This window comes from Pleurodeles waltl, chromosome 1_2 (genome assembly GCF_031143425.1).
Source record: "Pleurodeles waltl isolate 20211129_DDA chromosome 1_2, aPleWal1.hap1.20221129, whole genome shotgun sequence".
Taxonomy (NCBI): domain Eukaryota; kingdom Metazoa; phylum Chordata; class Amphibia; order Caudata; family Salamandridae; genus Pleurodeles; species Pleurodeles waltl.
The window spans coordinates 97745205-97764866 of NC_090437.1; the positions used below are offsets into that span (position 1 = coordinate 97745205).

General features: G+C 40.5%; 1 protein-coding gene across 2 annotated transcripts in view; it reads right to left on the reverse strand.

The window, feature by feature from the left end:
• Positions 1-19662, reverse strand: part of DNAH6 (dynein axonemal heavy chain 6) — a 1211389-nt gene that overhangs the window by 87407 nt on the left and 1104320 nt on the right. For both annotated transcript variants that reach the window (XM_069236637.1, XM_069236634.1), the window contains exons 70-71: positions 18744-18865; positions 10379-10508 (exon numbers count right to left, since the gene is read on the reverse strand). In XM_069236637.1, coding sequence (XP_069092738.1) covers positions 10379-10508; positions 18744-18865 — 252 coding nt within the window. The remainder of the gene's footprint in view (positions 1-10378; positions 10509-18743; positions 18866-19662) is intronic.

Genomic DNA, 19662 nt, shown 5'->3' on the forward strand with positions numbered 1-19662 from the left:
CTGGTCCAGATCATTAGGCCTCTGAGACACCTGGGAAATTATACAACCTGATGACAGCAATTTTACTGTATGTTAGTCAAAATGGTATGGATTGATGACCTTGAATTTATATAGGATTTATTTTTAATCATATCTGGGATACACAGTAAATAAAAGGGAAGCCTCTTAGGTATATCTTGAGATATTTTTAGGTAAAACATCTGTATTCCTGCTGTTGACCAGAAGAAATCTTATCAAGAAGTCCCACTAGCAATTGTGTCAGCTGTGATGGTATTCACCTACCTCGGTGTGGTAGGTCACCAATGATAAAGCATGCTACAACTAGTGGATGAAATGACCTATTCAATTCTTGTTGGATTCCTGCAAGCAAAGTAGGGAAAACGGTGTGCCTCTGCTCCAGATGATAAGATATATTTACCCATTGTGTGTTATTTGAGCATAGAGAGGCAATGTTTAGCTCTAAGTAAAAATCTCTCTAACCCTCCCAGTGTGTGTAAGTGAATTTACATACCACTCACTCCAACACAGATCCTGTTCTAGATTAGATTGTGTTTTTATCTTCATAGAAAACAGAGGCGCATTAGCCATTGAACATTTACTTCCACAAACCCTAACAGATCAGACCCTGATGCAAATAGGCAACAGGAAACAAGGATAACAACCAGAGTTTGAAGAGGCTGGGTGCATGGTAGCGCTGGGACCCAAGCTTATCGGAATACATGCGCCACCTAATAGGAAATGATTTTTGATTGAATATGGGGGCTGGTAGAATTGGGTATCATGCTTTGCTATGTCCTCAAAACGGTTATATGCAGGCAGGCCACATCCTATCAAACTTGGGCAAAATGGTCTAACAGAGAGACTCTGTAAGATAATATATAGCTGGAACGGAAAAAGACACAATATACAGACCTGATATTATTACACCAACTTGATTTATTAAGGCTAACACACAAATAGAAATGATTAGGCAAGGCAGCACTAGGCTGTTCAGTGATGCAGTATATAATTATGAGCATGGGAATGAAGACAGGGAGTTATTACATTGGCTGACCAATAGCGATCTAGGGTCAGATTTACAAAAAATGTCACACATCACAGTATGGTAAGTGAAGTTGCTGTGCTGTATTGCTTGATAGGGAGAGAGCAGAACTGCATCATATTTTCAACTAAATGGTGCAGTTCTGTTCTCTCACTGAGCTGGCACACTTCAGACTGCCTTGCACCAATGCAAACCTCCCTATGCCAAGGTGAAGGGGTACTTTTCTGCACATAAGTATCCTTGGAGGCTTTTTCCTCTCTGCGTGCGTGCTGCACAGTGCAGCAAACATGCATAGAGGAAGTAATGAGGATTGATAAAGAGAGTTCTCCTTTCCTCGTTACACCAGTCTCAGGCATGCACACCATTTTGACGCAAACCTGTGTCTACAATTCTGGATTTGCGTCAAAATCCATGGGTGGATGCACAAGAACGCACAAGCATCACTAGGAGAACACTTCCCTGGAGCAAAGTAACATGTGTCAGCTCAATGTGCTGCGTTGCATTACTTTTTTTTTTTTTTAAACAAAGCATGTACATCTACATTTAGGTTGCTTTGTAAACAACAAAAAAGGATGTTGAGTCGGATTTGTGTCAAAAAGTGACACAAACCTAATGCAAAATCTTTTAAATTCTCTGCCCTAGAGTGGAGAATAGCCTATGGTCAGCACACCTATGGGACACATGTTAACTGGTCTGGACCACATAACAGAGGAATTCACTAATTAATACATCTCCATCTATGATGGCTGGACTGCCCCATTGACAAATACTGACAACCCCATTATAAATGATTTAATAACGCTACAGCATTCCTCAACAGACAGTGAAATATTAGATGAACCCATACAATTAGAGAAGATACTAGAAGTTATTAATACCATGCCCTCGGGGAAAACGTTGGGTTCAAAAAGCTTCCTTCTTGAGTTCTTCAAGAAATATGCATCATACTTGACAGATCCACTTCTTACACTCTACAAAGAGACTTACATGGCCAGGTTCCTTTTATATAACTTGCACAGCGCGACTATTTCCACAGTTTTAAAGCCAGGATATCCACTAATGCAATGCACCTCCCACTGCCCCATTTCCCTTATCAACACAGAAGCAAATATCTTGTCCTAGCCAACAGGCTGCTTGCAGTCATACAGACAATAATACACTGGGACCAAAACGGACACGCCACTGTCTCAGACATCTGAACATCACCCTGGGACAGTCTTGGGGTTACACTGACCAAAGAGCTCTAATCTCAATTGAGTTCGAGAAGGCTTTTGACTCTGTCCCTGACCCTTCATGTGCCAATTATTAGCCCTAATGAACTGTGGGCCGCTATTCCAACAATCTGTCTGAATCCTCTACACTGACCCTTAGGCAGTGGTTAGAGTCAATGGAAGCTTTTCTCCTCCTGTGCTATACAGAGAGGAATGAGATAGAGGAGCTCCTTTAGCCTCTTTTATTTGCACTAATCATTGAGCCACTATTGGAATGGGTTCGGCGTCATGCACAGATCAGTGGATTTGGTTGGGACACTTCAGGAGAAGACAGAATACTGCTATATGTGGATGATATCTGAATTTATATACAAGGCCTGAGTTCTCCCTCCCTACATTGATGCAAATGGTACAGGTCTACGGTGACGACTCAGGCCCCACTATTAACTGGGGCAAACTGATCTAGGTGGAAGGGGATCATAACAAAATACAGGCAATGATCACACTACAGAAAACGACAGACCACTTTCAGTACCTTGGCATAAATGTTGCCCTGACCAGCCAGTGAGCCTGGGAGCTCGATGTAAACACTTGCCACCCTGAACAAAGCAAGACATGGATGCATAAGGCTCTTTGCCTTCAGCATCGCTGATAAAGGAGCACAATTGAAAATAAAGTTACCTCCTCGTTTGGTATACGTACTGCAGAAATATCCATATGAAATCCCTGCCGCTGTGTTTAGATGATTAAAGCTCTCGATTACGACATTCCTATGAGTGGTTAGGCAGGGCTGTGTTGCATTCCGGAAATGCATCCTTGTACCATATGAAAGAAGTGTTGGGACTGGCAGATATCACATTATACTATTATGTTAGCCAACCCGTACCTGTAAATAATTGGCTTTAGTCAGACCACAACAAGTGTAAATTCCGAGCTGGAATGGCTTGAAGTACGTGGCAGAGTCAACTTACTTTACATCCCATATAAACAATTAGGACTGCCAAGGGCTACCTACACGACACTATCTTGCTGGCATCAGCCACTCTGATGAGTTGGCTGGAACAAGGATATGGAGTGGCACATGGCTCTGACAGTCAGTGGCTCTCGATGGCTTCCACCCTCTAGGACCTAATAGGTACTTCCAAACTGGGTGACACTTTGGAGGAAGACCAAATCAGACAATTCACAAAACTAATGGTAAGCTACGACACGCACAGACCCCCGATTCTACAAATACATTCAATAATTTATTGTTTTATTTTTATTGAGCAGAATCATAAAACAATTACAAATCAGTAATCTGCCAGACAAATACTAAACAAAATAGCATCTGATAATGACAATCACTTATATCAATAGACAAGCCGTCACATAGTTTAGGACAATCGATCTGTTAAAAACAATAATGCTGAATACTATAAAACAACCAATAAAGTTCCAGCGTGCCACTTTAAATCTCCTCCTCCCAAGTTACTTTGTGCAGATAATAGTGTACAAGTGTATACAATATAGTTGTATTATCAGCTATCAATGAAGTGCCATCGTGCCACATAGAAACCCCACCAGCTTTAAAACTACTTCCTTGCTTCAGTAATTCCTGGGAAGGACTTATGCTTGACATACTAACGATAAAGAAAGCAATAACTGCTCCAAACATCAGCATCCTTACCCCTTAGAGATCAATGACGCTGCTTGAAAGCTGGGGCCGAGTTCTTCCAGCGAACCATAAACTGTCATGACGCTTTGAGTCTTTTTAAGCGCCCCTCACATGGATTGCATACACCTTCTCAATTTCTTTCCTCCTAAGCATTTTATTGAACCACTCTTGGAATAATGGAACCCTAGATGATTTCCAGTTCTGTAAATCAAAGAACGAGCTACTATTGTGGCAGTTGATATAAACACCTGTCCCCACTTGCCAATGCCCGACCTCTGATTCCTTCTAACAAACCAGAAAAAAATATCTGGCAGGCAAACAAATATGTACACAACCACCCATCCCCTGCTGCCGACAGCAAAAGCACTGGTCTTCTACCGCCAGATAATGATTAAAATCTGCAGCCCTTAATGCCTTATGGGCTAATAACGAAATAGAGTCCCAATCCACCTCCGAAATAATGCATTGTGTGGATAGGTTGATTTTATCTAAAAAACGTTCCACCTGATGTCTACCCCTGATCACGGAGTAATCAATACCAGTTGCTAATTCTCTGAATTTCGAGCTCAAAGGTGATCACATGATGGAGTGGGGATTTGAGCTGGATTCCGGGCAGGTATCTTTCAAGAAAGAGAATGATCTGTTGGAATCCCAAATAGAACAACTTGCAGAGATCTGCACCCGAGCCTGCAGTTCAGCCAAGTGATACACTTCGCCCTTAAAAAAAAATGACTCAATTCTTTAAAGCTGTTAGCATTCCATAACTCTAACTGACTATGTGGTATTGCCAAGCTTACATATTTACACTCCTATAATGTAAGATACTCGACACCTCCTGAAATGCTTTTGGACAAATAAAAAAACAATTGAAGATGGGCACTCATTTCTTGTAACACTTTGTATCTAGTTTTCTTTGGGAGCTTGGCTGTCTTCACAAACTCTGGCAACTGTTATACAGCTTTCTGGATCATTTTACCTATAAAAAAAGAGCGACTGTCCTCTTCCCATCTACTGAATTTGCTAGCACATCTAAAAAGCTGCTTCATAATATGTCTGAACATGGGAAAATGCCAGTCCCCCTGACTGGCATCCAATTGAGGTACAGATAGTTTTACCCTAGAGGCCTTCTTGTTCCAGAAAAAATGCCTACAAATGCTTTTAACACTGTAAAATGACCCTCCTTAACTTTAATGGGGACATTAGTAAAGAGAAATAACAGCAAAGGCAGAATCAACATTTTAATATGCGCTACTCTAACCACCAATGTTAGGGGAAGTAGTGCCCATGTATCCAGCAAACCCTTGATCTTCTTGAACACTGACACACAATTCAAATTAAAAGGCTCTGAAAAGTTATTAGTTACGAAGATCCCCAGATATCGAATCGGTTTTAGTAAGCTAGCCTGTTGCTGCAAACAAAGAGGGAGCTCACTAGCTAAAAAATTTAAAAGAAACAATTCTTTTTTGTTCTGATTAATGTTATACCCCCTAATCCCTTCAACACGTTTAAACTCATCCAGATCTGCTTCTCTGGCCTGAGATATAAGATGATATCATCTGCAAACATTTTTAATTGAGGCATCCCATTTACTGGGGCCACAATATCCTCATTTGCCTGAATCCTAACTGCTAAGGGCTCAACAAAGAAAGTAAATAAAATTGGAGACAGAGGACAACCCTGTTTCATACCCTTGTTTTTATTTATGACCCCTGCCAAATTAGCATTCACATAAACATTTGCTTGTGCTCCTTGATACAGATTCCGCAGCATTGAAATGAATATGGTAGGGGAGCCAGAAGAAGTTATCTTCAGAGTAAGGAATGTCCTATTGCCAATGAAGTGATGGGGCATAAAGATGGGCTGTTTATCAGTTGAAAACATCCCCTGCGTTTTTTCTTTATTTTATTAATAAGAATTGATTAAGGTTCTCGGTTGGTCTACAAGCTTGTAAATCAGAAAAGGTTTATATGGAAACAGAATCCAAGATTGACAGTCAGCAGATGCTGAAGTTTTGGGTCATCAGGCCTTTCTACCTTCTACAATGGCTAACCTACAGTCCCAGATTTGTAGGCAGACAGGCCCCTTTTTCGATCTTTCCTTCAATGTGACTCCAGTCAACATTTGGCTGTCTTAATTTATCCTAATGAAAGAATAAACCATTGAGCAGCATGAAACTGCACCACAGAGGTTTTGATCCTGGCGCTGAGGAAAGGATTAATGTCACGAGTGCCAAAAAAAACCTTCAAATGTTTCATTACTGTTAGCAATAGAGTTTGAACACAAAGCTTTTAGAGGAGCAAATCGTTGCTTTAACCAAAAGTCAAAGAGTGGAGGATTTAACCATTTGTCGAAACCATAATTCATTAAAAAAGAACAGCAGATTAATGTACCCAAAAAGAACATTCTACCCCGGGTCTTATACTTATTTCAATCCATATTGACCCCAGTTCCTCCAGAGGACAACTTAAGATTCCAACGTGAGCTACGAACCTTTATCTGGGAAAGGAAGAAACCATGCATCTCCACGACACTCTCAATGAAACCCCGGGACAGAGGAGTGTTAGCATGCCACAATCTTTTGGAGTATTACTGGGCAGCACGCTTGTGCTTTATATCAGCCTCGGTGGCTCACGAGAGCGCAAGCCACTGGTTCCACATGGATAGGGCAGTGACTTGTTGGCCTTTGTGGGACCTGGCCTGGCTTCCTCTGTGTTCCCAACCCCGCAGCACCTACGCTGCCACCCCAACTAAGACAGTGCTGGAAATATTGGACAAGCTTGTAACATCAAGACTTAACTACCTTTCCCTCTCCTCATACCCCAATCTCTTGCAACCCAGACTTCACACCTGCAATGCCCCCAAGGCCTTTCAGGCTTGGTCTGATGGGGACTGGATCAGACCAAGCCTGAAAGGAGGGCTTTTCCAAGTACCTGTGATGAAGACCTTTGAGCAGTGCCGAAGGAGTATTGTCTCCCAGACTCAGCCCTACTGCAATATCTGCAACTCCACCACAGGGGTCCTCCGTCCCTTAGTTTACCCAGGTGCAATTCACTCATATACTCCATTTGAATCTTTGGTACGATCGAACAATGGCTTGAAAGGGCTATTAGCTGACATATACTGCACACTTCAACACTCCACAGACACTACCATACACCCATATCAAACACTATGGAATAAAGGAACCACTGAGTTAATCACCCCTAAACAGTGGGACACACTCTGTAAATCCCTAAAACTTATTGTAGTCTCTCTGTACGGGAAACTGCTCACAAACTCATGTGCCAATGGTACTATACTCCCTTCTGTTTGTCTGCAACCTACCGCGGCACCTCTTCATTGTGCTGGAGGTTTAAACACAAAAGAGGACTTTATACACATTTAGTGGACTTGTCCGCCCATACAAACGTTTTGGAAGGAGGTCCATAGACATATAAAATAGGTGGTGAGTTAGCTCTTTCCGAATACCCCACTTATCATTATTTTGGGAATAAGAACCTGCCAGGCATGCCTTATGCTGAGTGGGTGCTATTACCTATATGCTGCACACAGTGAGACAACTTATCGCACTGTCTTGGAAACAACAGACCCCACCCGCAATAGCACAGTGACACGCCTGTGGCAAGTCATGGCATTAGAACAACTTACTTGTAAACTCTTACGGATGCCAAGTTTCGGAGAATATGGCTCCATTTACTAACTTATTTCTCGAGATTAGAGTTTATCTGCTTTACTCCACCATGACTGAAGACGGCCAAACTACTCCTCTGATCCCTCATCATGTTGTGCCATCTGGCTTCCCTCACAGGGTGAAACCACTTGGGAGCCTTGTCCCTGAGAGGCAACGCATGCATTTCCTGAATTCCCACCACTATAGCCTCTTCACCACCTAGAACTATGTTCATTGTTTTCTAATGTTACATTGAATTGTTTGTTTCTCCCCTAACCCAATACTCACTGTTTCCTATCCCCTCACACACTGCAGCTTCTATCTGACATGCAGAAATGTCCCCTGGGCGCAAGGCCCCGGGCCTCACCCTCCCAACCTCGTCGGAACTTGCAGGTACCCCAATCGCTTGATGCCAATAAAAAGGTTATTATAATGTGCCTAAGTCATTTTAAACCTTGCATGTTTGAAGCTTTAGCACTACGTTACCTTTGTACATCTGTAAACTTCAATAAACAGATTAAAAAAAAAAATAAAAAAAAGAGGCAGCCCAGGAAATGGAAATAAAATAGAACACAAGATCAGTAACAAGGTATAGAAAAGATTGCAATGTGTTGGTGGTTTTGCCTGGAGGACGACAGCAAAGTGCTCATGTTATACTGGATATGGGCAAAAGCTGGTGAATAATAGGAAGATTTTCACAGCTTTCTTGCATGTCAGGTATAGATTTCACTAAATTGTATGGCAGAGGCAATATCTACATAGACACACTTTTTCAGTTCAAAAGCCTAAAATCAAAGTAGACTGCTGACTGAAAATACTAGTAAACAAAATGCTGATTATATTGTTAATAATAATGTGTATCCTTTAGTAAGTATACAGCTGATCATAACAACATGCTTTTACTAATGGGCTGCATATAATAAAACCCCTTCTAATCTGTTGAATTCCTTGATTGAAAATGCATGTTATATATATATATATATGTATAAATTAAAACTCCTTCTTTACCTGAGTACAGTGTGAACAGTAAACAGGGCAAATTAAAAAAGTATTTTCCTTTCAAAAAGCCAGGAACAAAATCTGACCTATGTGTAATTTGCTCTGTTTTGGTGAATTTAACGTAGAGATGCAATAGACAGATGCTAGAATGCATTCCTACTTCTCCCAGCTCATTCAAATGTACGGCCTCCTCCTTTACCTTCAAGCCCATTTATAGGGATTTGAATCACACAGGAGAGGAGGCGGTACCTGTTTATAAGTGGACAAGGAAGAGGTGATGTGCCATAGACCAGCATGGTTCCCTGCCACAATTTTGACAATAATGAAATGATAAATTTCCCTCTTCCTACGTCCACTGACAAGCATTTTGGAATAAGAGAAAAAGGATTCACAGTTTGCATTTGTTACTAGAGAATGACAAATCATTGGTTAAATGTTATTTTTCTCTCAAATTTTCCACAGCATCATTATGCCTCTGACAATTACTATTGTATGTCTTCCTAATTAAGATTAACGGCTACATTAAAAAATATATATATTTTGCATCTTGGTAGGTAGATAATGCTAATCATCATCCTAACTCCTATTTTAGTTTTTCAACTATCATTTAAGGCCTAGGTAGTAGTGACCTATTGTGGAAGTAGGCTGCTAGCCAGCAGAAAAACAACTAAACGGCTGGTATCAATTTATCATGCACATAGTAAAATACTGTAATATTGTATCCTTTTAATTCAATTCTGGAGAAAACATTTTGTTTGTTTATGTTACCCTTGTCATTGCCATTTTTGTAATTCCATGGTGCAGTACATTTCTGTTAAGGAAGAGAGGGTGAGTCAGTCATGTCGGGACTCAATCCTGTTATTTGAAGATCACACCGAGATTGCAACAGTAAGTGAGACACTCACTAAGCTCTCTACCAAGTTACTATGTAGGCAGGTTGGTAGAGGTGTGTGGTAAGCTAGAAATGAAAACATATTGCACCTAAATTACCCCGTCCAATGATTGTGTCTAATGGTAATATATTAGGAGGAGGAAACAAAGAGTCCTGTTTTTTGGGGAAAGATACTCAATTCTATCTGAACAAATTCCGTTTTATACGGAGACATTCAATCCATTGGGACAGTGATTCTGGACCTCTGTTCCGGGGTCCACTAGGGGTCTAAAAAACCTGCTCAGGGGTTCTGCGACTGCTTAGAAAATGAAATATTATTGACAGATTAATAAAGTGTAAATAAGTAAAGAACCAAAATGCAAAGATGAATTTTCTGTAAGTGTGAACGATTTTGATTCCTGGGAGCAGTGCAAGTACATTAAGTATAAGGTATGGATGACGTGTGACCTCAATCTTATTTATAAAAGTTCCAACCTTCCATTAATATTACAGTTTTGATTTGTTTTTGTATATTTTTTTGCAAGCTAAATTAAATATTATATTATTTGTATATTTGTCTGATGTTTGTTTCTGTATTCTTTGAGAACTGTTTTGCAGTTCAAATCATCACAAATGCTTAGACCATGGATCCTGGTTTCCAATAAAGACTCATTGGGGATCTCTAGATTCCAATAATGATTCAGTCGGGGCCCGGATTCCAGTAATGATTAAGTGGGGGTCCACATAAGTCAAACGGTTAAGAACTGCTGCATTAGAAGGTAACAAAGAAGAAGTCTGAACTAAGCTAGCATAGCAAGAAGGCTGAGAGATTGAGTTGACTATTGTTTGTATAAATGGCTAAATTGATTCTGAAAAGAACTGATATGTGATATTTTTCCAGAATTAAATATCGTCCATGGTGAATTACCTGAAAGTTTTGTTAGAATTGTGGCAGCAAGCTCTTGTACAATTTCATCATTGCTTTGTCCTGCTCCTTGCGTTGTTGTTCTTGGCTGAACATCTAGAATGGTGGTGATTAAAGTGCTAGTCTCTTTTCGCTGTACAAAATATACAAATTGACGGATTTAATAAAATATTAACTGCTGCACATATGTTTGACCAAACCATTCAAAACAATATCTTTGACATTTTACTACAGTAACTTGTGTTGACTAACTTAGAAGTTTTTAAACATTATTTTCAGTACAAGATGACCATTGCTTTATGCCATGTTATGTCATGCAACATGGTGGACATACTGAAAGTATAAAAAATTGACTTTAAAGTGAGCTAATCGCCGCTATTGGCTTTGCCAATGCCAGTGCATTTTAAAAGCCTCCAGCATTGCAAAAATCAACAACCTCGACCACAAAGCAACAGCAATGTAAAACTGATTGAGTTTACCAATGCTTGTTATGCACAGACAGCCAAAAAACATTCAAATTCCACCTCACTGTCGTGTCCTCCATGGCTCACTGCCCATGTATTACAACTCACAAAATGGAGGAAGCAGACATAGGGGAATAAAATCTTTCTTTTGTACAGCTCCAAAAAGTTATCCTGAGCCAAGCCAGTAAGGAGACATTTGAAAGGGTCCTTCCCTGTTCATAACAAAATAACCAATGAGCATTCAGCTTTCCTGCCATGTTCTCTTTCACATTCGTTAATGCATTTTACACATAATCAAAGATGTCCAGGTGTGTCTCATATTACAGCAGTGCTTGCAGCTCTCTAGAGTTTTACGCAGCAAAACAAGAGCATAACAATGTTATGGCAAAAAAACAGTAGAAAATCTATCTGTCCATGAGAAGAAATGGGCAACAATAAGCATGGTCTATAGTTCCAACCAAAATTAATTCTACCACACACCACGGTCATAACATAATCTGAATTTCATAAATATTAACCTAGAGTTTGACATTCAAACCAATATAATTACATTCATTAGCATTTTATACCTTCTAATGTCATCATTTTCAGAATTATCCCACCCTCTACAGTTGGTTCCAAATGTTTACTCACATGTAACTGCAAAATGGAACGTGCTCTGTAGAATCTGGCTCTAATTTGCAAAGCAACAAATCATACATTGATTTGTGATCCTTAGCTATGTTCAATTACTCTCACAGGCAAATGTGCAAAGCTGAGGAAGCACCAAGCTCCTCATACCTTTGTTTGGAAATTGATTTGTCAATATTCACATATGTCCCTGTGCTTGTACAATTGATAATAAAAAAAAATAAATTCTGGACATAGGCCCTTATTGAAGTTGGCCTTTCAATATAATTATTAACTCCTTATTTCAATTAGGAGTACTCCAATAAAAATCAAATCCTCCTGACACATTTAGGAATGTTAAACCTGACAAAATTTATCGAAGAAAAAATGCCCGGAAAATACCAGGGCATGCAGGTTTGTTATGGTAAGCATACGATGGGAAACATTAGTAAGGAAAAGCTACTTACTTGTATTCCTAGTTCTGCATCGCAGGTATCCTACTGATAGTCAGAAATACAGAACATTCACATACATCTACAGGGATCTCGGAACACTTTCTACAAATCTTGAAAAAAACATTGATAGTTGGAGGTAGAACCTAAATCTCCATATAGTAAGGTTACCTCGAGTAAGGAATGACAGGCCTGCTTTTTACTGAAATTTTCTGTGCTAAGAAGGGTATGTAATCAATGTAGTGAGACCACATTGCAGCATCTGACAAGAAGGCAACACTGAGATGAATATAAATACTACTATTATTTAGTACCTACAGAGGACGAACATTAAGTAAAAGAGAGCATGTCAGCACAAGAGATCAGTGAGTGCAAGAAAAAATACACTGATACTTTCGGGAGTCAGCAGCTTCCCTTCCCAGCATGTCCAGTACTGACGGCCTGCCTCATAGTCTCGTTAGTTTGATTGGCGGTAAAAAGATGTAGAAAAGAAAACAATATAGCAAACGTATTGTCAACTGGGGAAGAGGGAGGTTTGTTTATGACTTCAATGAAGATACCTACAATGCAGAACTAGGAATGCAAGTGACATTTTCTTGTGCAGCATAGAATCCTCACTGATAATCATAAACACAGAATAGAATAGTAAGCATATCCCTAACTTGCGGATGCGAATACCAAGCTATATAAAAAATAAACTGTTTTGGGCTGCAGGCAAAACAGATGTGAGGTAACAAAGAAGTATTCTAATTAAACATATTCTTTAATGTTCCCTTGTCAAAGAATCAGCTCTTAAATCTCCGTTTAAACAGTAATGCTTAGCAAAAGTATGAACCAATTTCCATATAGCCGCTTTACACATTTCTGAATTTTTTTTTTTTTTTTTTTTAAATCAGGCGACAGATGCAGTCTTACTATGTGTAGAAAGGGCCCTAGGTTTACCTGGTTATCTTCCTTCTATTGAGACCACTGGTCCTCGAGGTATTGCTACAGGGGTTTCATCTTGAGATGTTCATTCGGCACTAGATAAATGCAAGATGCCATGGACCCTAGAAAGGATGAGATCTCCCGAGCCAGTGGACCTGGCATTTGAAGCAGTATGCAACATTTCCGAAAAATGGTTGACACTCTCTCCTCTGAAGGATACATTTCTTTTGTAGTGTCCAGGGTAGCACCTAGGTAGTCTAGAAGTTGATGAGGTGAAGAGATTGACTTCTCATGAGTGATATGCAAACCCAGTTTTGTCAGAAGTTTGGTTGTGGAATTGAAAACCAATTGTGCGAGGCGATAGGAGAGTGCCTTTATCAGCGAATCATCTAGATAATGGTAAATGTAGATCCTGCGTATCTGGAAGTGAGCTGTAACCGTTGCCATGCATTATGAAATTGTCTTGTGTGCAGACCTGAGACCAAATAGGAGAACTGTGTACTGATAATGGGATTTCCCTACTATGAATCTTAAAAAATGTCCGTGTTTCTTCACACCAGGTAAGTGGGAATATGTGTGTTGTACATCCACCATACATATCCAGTCGCCATTCATCAATTGTGGATAGATCTGATGCAGAGCTAACATTGTGAATCTTTGTCCTTTGACATATTTGTTTGCTTGTCTTAGGTCAAGTATAGGCATGAATTCCATTTGTATGCTTTTCTTAAGTACCAAAACATATCTGGAATAGATACCTTTCCCCTCATTGAGAGAAAGAAACTGGTTTTATTGCTCGCTTTTGGAGTAAAGATTGTACCTGACAATTGAGGCTTTGGTGCTGATTTTGGAAGCATTGCAGATGGAGGATGTTTGAACTGGATGGTGTACCTGTTTTGAGTAATATGTAGGATCCATCTGTCTGTGGTTATCGATACCCACTCTGTTAGATGATGTGAAGCATTCTGTCCTACCAGAGTAGGATACAGAATAGAGGGAGTGTGAACTTCACTGTTTTGACGCCAGTCTAGTCTTGAAGGAGAATTGGCGGTGTGTCTGCTGATGTTGTTGTCCTCTTCCTCGGTTATTCCTAGGTTGGAATTGTTGTTTTTGTTATTGCTGTTGTCGACTTTGGGACTGAGAATGTAAAGACAAATGAGGGGATAGAACCCCCTGTCTAGATGGGAATTGGTAGTTCCTATGACAATATTGGGAAGGGTAAAATGTTTTCCTCTCCTCTAAATCCACTGCTTTAAGTTTCTGCTTCTATTTTCATTCTTTCCATTTCTTCGTCCGTGTGGGGACCAAAAAGAACTGGACTGGTGAAAGGGAAGTTCATAATTTTTGATTGAGTGTCAGGTTTTAGTGAAGTCAGTCTGACATTCTGCAGAGAGATATTCCATTGCAGATCTGAGTAATAGCCAAATGTGCATCATCTATGGCTGCACTGATGGATTGGTTTGAAACTGTTTGACCTTCTCACATGATTTTCACAATATCCTGTCTACTGATTTTCGATAGATTGTCTGAAAACGCAGTCAGAGATTCCCAGATAGAGGCCATAACCAACATGACACGGTGACAGGCGTCACACGGTTTGAACCCTCCCTCCTTCAATGACATCCTCAACACACTTGGAAAAAAAATCTAAACAAAATGTCGAAAAAGACCTGTCAATAAGCAACAGAGGGATAGCTCTAACCGGATCTGTGCTAACTGGCGTAGAAATAAAACAACTGACGCCTGGGTGGTGCCTGTATCGGTGACCGGGATGTCACTTCCAGCACCAAAGATGCCATGTGGAGCCGTATGGAGCCACTCGACAGCGCACACAGCGGTAATGCTCAAGCAAAAGTTTCCGGATCCAGTCTGACACCTGGGGAAATTCAAAGGTAAGGAATCTGCAGCTAGAAGTCTCTATCAGATGCATATTTTTCTACCCGCTACATTCAGTCTTTTACTTTCCTTTTCAGTTGGGACTGAAGTCTCTGGAGCTGAAGGATGTTTCTAAATGCAGAAACTATGACTGAATCAGGTTTGAGGTCTTGTCTCAGGTAAACCGGGTCTTTTTCAGACGCCCTGCATTCTTTATGAAGTTGAGGAATTGCAGCCTTAATAGTGACTAGAGTAAGGAACTTTTTTCCAGCAACCTCTGCCAATCCCAGTACCAAGGATAAGGTGGGTCTTGGTGAAGCTCTTGATTGCAGAGTTTCAACTATGACAGAAACAGGCCTGTGCAATTGAAACTTTATATTCAGTTCATTGGCACCTCTGACTAAAACATCTTGGAAGGTCAAAACGGCATCTACGGGAGATGCTCTTAGAGGTGATGCTGCCGGAGAAGTGGGAGTGTAGGTGAAGTCGGAATTAGTGGAATACCTTTTAGTCGGTGAAGGAGACTGAGAAGTTGTACTTCTTTAAAGTCTTTTTGGTGTTATGTCTTAGCCTAGAATATTGCAGATGACCTTCAGTACATGAAGATACTGTTGGCGTAGGCCGTGGTCCTGATGTCAATGGATAAGGTATGGTACTTACAGGAGAAATAGGTCTTGGAGGCATATCAAGAGGAGGAAGATGTTCCTAAACAGGATCATCCACAGGAATTATTGGGCTACCATCATTCTGGCTGATCGGAGCCAGAAATCGAAAAAGACACTTCTGATTGCCTCAACATTGATCTTCTTGATGTCAAGTGTCTCAGCAATGATCTCGAGGTCGACATCAAAGAAATCGATCTTATCAATGTTGAACGGTGATGCATCAGTGGTGAGTGTTCTACAGTTAATAATCTTGCCAGCATTGACGGTTGTAGAACTGAAACAAGGAGAGACATTGAAGGTAAATCTAACAGTATCTGAGGTGTTGTTGTCGACGTTGGTGGTGCTGTCGTCATGCTCCTTGACGGCAAGCATGTCAGTGCTGATGCCTGCCTAGACTTCAAGCAGTGTTCTCAAGGGTGGTGAGAGTGCCCAGGATAGTGGTGACAGTGTTTTTTTTATGTCTTCTCTCTATATATCTCCCTTTATGGGAGTCCTTAATGTTAGAGGTTCTTCATTCAGAAGAAGAAGCCCCTTCTCTGTCCTTTTTCCTGGACATTTTTTTGGCAAAACTCACACTCTTCGACAGAGTGAGAGGCAGGCAGACAACACACACAGAACGTGGGTCTGATGAGGCCTTTTTTCACCCACATGCAGGGCACTTCACAAAAAGTGAAGGCATTCGGAGAAAAAAATTCACCACTCTCGATGGGAACATGGTGAGAAATGAAGTAGAACTTCAAAGATGTCGCCTGAAGCAAAAATAATTAACTTTTGTGTCAAAAGTTAAGGAATATGCTGGGTAAAGATCCTCTCAGCACGAGCTGGAAAAAAGAACTACGGCTGTAAGGCAAACTGCCTGTACAGTGTATGCTGGGAAGGGAAGCTGCTGACTCCTTAAAGTAATGGTGCATTTGTTCTTACACTTACTGAACTCTTGACCAGAAAGTCTCCCTTTTATTTCATTTTGTTCTTCTGCAGGTGCTAAATGGTAGTTTTTATATTCAACTCATTGTTGCCTTCTTGTCAGATGCTGCAATGTGGTCTCACTACATTGATCAGATACCCTTCATAGCACAAAAAAATTCAGTACAAAAGAAGGCATTCCTTACTCTATGGAAATTGCGGTGTTACCTCCAACTAATAATGATTGTTTCAAGATTTGAAGAAAAAGTGTTCTGGTATCCCTGCAGATGCATGGTTATGACTATCAGTGAGGATCCTATGATTCAGACTGTGGCGGTATTTATTGCACCTAATAAATCTCTTCACAGAGGGGTCGCATTTTATCATGTGCAATACATGTCCCAAAATTCACCAGCCCACTCATAACAAGGGCCTTAGACAAGAAAAGCAGACCTGCCATAGGAGAAAATTTTCAGCTATGACAAAAACAACTTAAATAAGCCCATGTTGCTACATGCTTCCAGAAGCTTGATTTACTAAAACCACTTTCTATACATTGTTGGCAATCTAACTAATTCAAATTTACATACCCTCGCCTGGTCTTCCCACAAGAATACCAATCCTAACTTAATCTTCCCACAAGATTGCCAACAGGCACAATCTGCTGCAGCACTACTGCATGCATTTAATGTATGACAAGCCAGTTTATTCCTACTCTCTTTTAATCACTTCACTTCCATAGGACTCACATTTTTTCTAATAAAGAGACCTTCTCATAAAAACAAAGCAGGACATAGGGAGCTACAAAGGCTTTTACAATGCATAATGTTGTATTTAGTACACAGTGACTGAGGGTTTTCCAATTACAAAGCGTGGATTTTTGTGCACTTCACACTTTATAGGAGCAAAATCATTCAGTACATCAGGCCAGCAGTTATTAATTTAAATAAAGAGTGTAAAAGAGTCGACTTATGTTCAACAGCAGACCTAATCATAAGATTTTTGGTCGGTCTGTATTCCAATCTGCTCAATCACTAGGACATGATGTGGACTAACTAAACAACTGCAGATTACCTGCAGAAGTAAAAGACTTCACTTTACATAGAGAAGCACATAGAAAAACTGTACACCTTGGTACATAATATTCTGTCTTTCAGTACATTTCTGTGCTATTCCAGTTTTCTTAACGTTGCCTTATATACAGTGTGAAATATTTAATTGTAAATGGCTGTGCGGAGAAACTAATATTTACAAATGTTTCTGCTGCTATAAAATATTGTACTCTATGGGCCAGATGTACTAAGCTTTTTTCTGTGCGCAAACGTGCCTACTCTTATAAAATGAAAAGAAAACTTGTCAGTTTTCTTTTTGTAATGCATCTCATTTTCCTGCATCACAAAAAAATGCTTTATTGGTAAAGCAATCACAGACATGGTGGTCTGCTGGCCTCAGCAGGCCAGCATCCAGTTGCGGCTCGGCTTGGGCGTTAAAGGGGGGGCAGGACAAAAACAATTTAAGAAGAAAAAAAACGTTCCTGCTCTGCCGCTGCGCCGCTCCTCTTTCCTGGTCACTGCAGGCAGGCACAGGCTCCCAGCGTGACCTGCGGCCAATCAGCGTCAGGATTGGCTGGAGCGCCCAACCAGGGCGCGCCTATGCAAACTGGAAGCCTGTGCCAGCTCTCTCCTGCCTGGCAACACAGTGCCGGTTGGAGAGAGCACAGTGTGCATGTGTGTCTGGCCAGCGCGAGACGGCCTGCCAAGTACACATACACACTGAGGGGAGTGCACAGTGCACTCGTCCCCGTCATCCTCCATGGTCCCATCCCTTTAACAACGAACCAATAATAAACACAGTATATTATTGTTTCATTGTTAAAGGTTTGCAGCTGCTGCTGCTCACAGGGGGCGGGGGTGAGGCTCCTCTGCCAAAGCGGAGGAGCCACCTCTGCCAACATCCCTGTGACTATAGCCATTCACAGTGGGTCGCAAATTGCGACTGGTCTCATGAATATTAACGAGGCAGTTGTATTGCAACCCACTGGGAATCGTTAACAGTGTTAAACACACTATTGTACATCGCATTTTGCAATTTCCTTATAGCGAATTGGGAAAATTCACTATTGGGAAATCGCAACTCCGTGATTTCGTACATCTGGCCCTCAGTTTTGAATATGTTCAGTGTTACTTCGTTGAAAGAGTATGAGAAAAAAACAACATAGTTAAATAAGAAAATATACAAATTGTCTCATCTTAAACAAGTCATCATTAAAAAAATATTCAGACCCAAGCATTTTAGAAAGCCATGTTTATATCGCAGTGAAGATACTGAACGTAAAAACACATCAATAAATTTTGCCACTCATTATTTCTGCTTAACAGACTATTAATATTGAATCCGATTTTTGCTTCGAGCTAAAACATGATCATTCATTTAAAACAATTAAAATTACATCGGTTTACCAAGGCTCACAAACCTGGAAAGCTAAATTGGCGTTTTCATGCATTCCAAATATTTCTGGGTCATCGGTCAAGGGAAGATGTTCAATGTACTCTTTATAGACTTGCAAATTGTCAGCCTCAGGGGCAAAATATATACCTGTAAATCGAGCACAGAAATAAATTGCATCAGGGAACGTCATTTAATTTGGAACTTAGGAAGTCTATACACCTATCCATACAAGCACAAATACCGTTATTTATTTAAAAGGCGAGTTTATACCGCACAAGGCAGAGGCGACAACAAACAAACCTAGCAGGTTTGGGTACTTCCATAAAATATTTCGTATATATGCGAGCCTGCTAATAAACAAAAAACGTTCTATTATTACAACGTGTTCGGTTGAGCTGAGCTCTTCTGCAAACCCGGCTGGCCACAACTAATAATCTAGACGTCACAAAGGTAAGTATGCCTTCATAATTACAAAGTTCCTGATGCAACATTCAGTTTATCACAAGGACATTTGTCCTGGCATCATCATCGCTTTTTAAAATCCTGCCCTGCTGGAAGGTGCATTAGAATGCAAAACCAGGGTACAGGAGTCAAACATACAATAATCCGTGGCAGACGTATAAAAGCCAAAAGAATGAAGCAGTGGTCATACTCAAACCTTAGGAATACTTTAAGAAAGCCACGAGCTCTCAACACACCCTAGAATGTTTGTAGGAGATCGGTGTGATTCAAGACACTGCTTTTAGAAAGGCCACTTTGTCCAGAATTTTGTGCAAGTAGCTGAACCAGGAAAAACTGCTGAGAAGATGTTGTACATATTCTACCTCAAGCAGCAAGATCAGACGCAGGTGTTAAGAGCTTTGTAGGCCATACCTGTCATCTTTGACTAAATGCACAACTAAGGGCAATATAAACAGAATTTAGGGATTGCGATTTCCTAACTG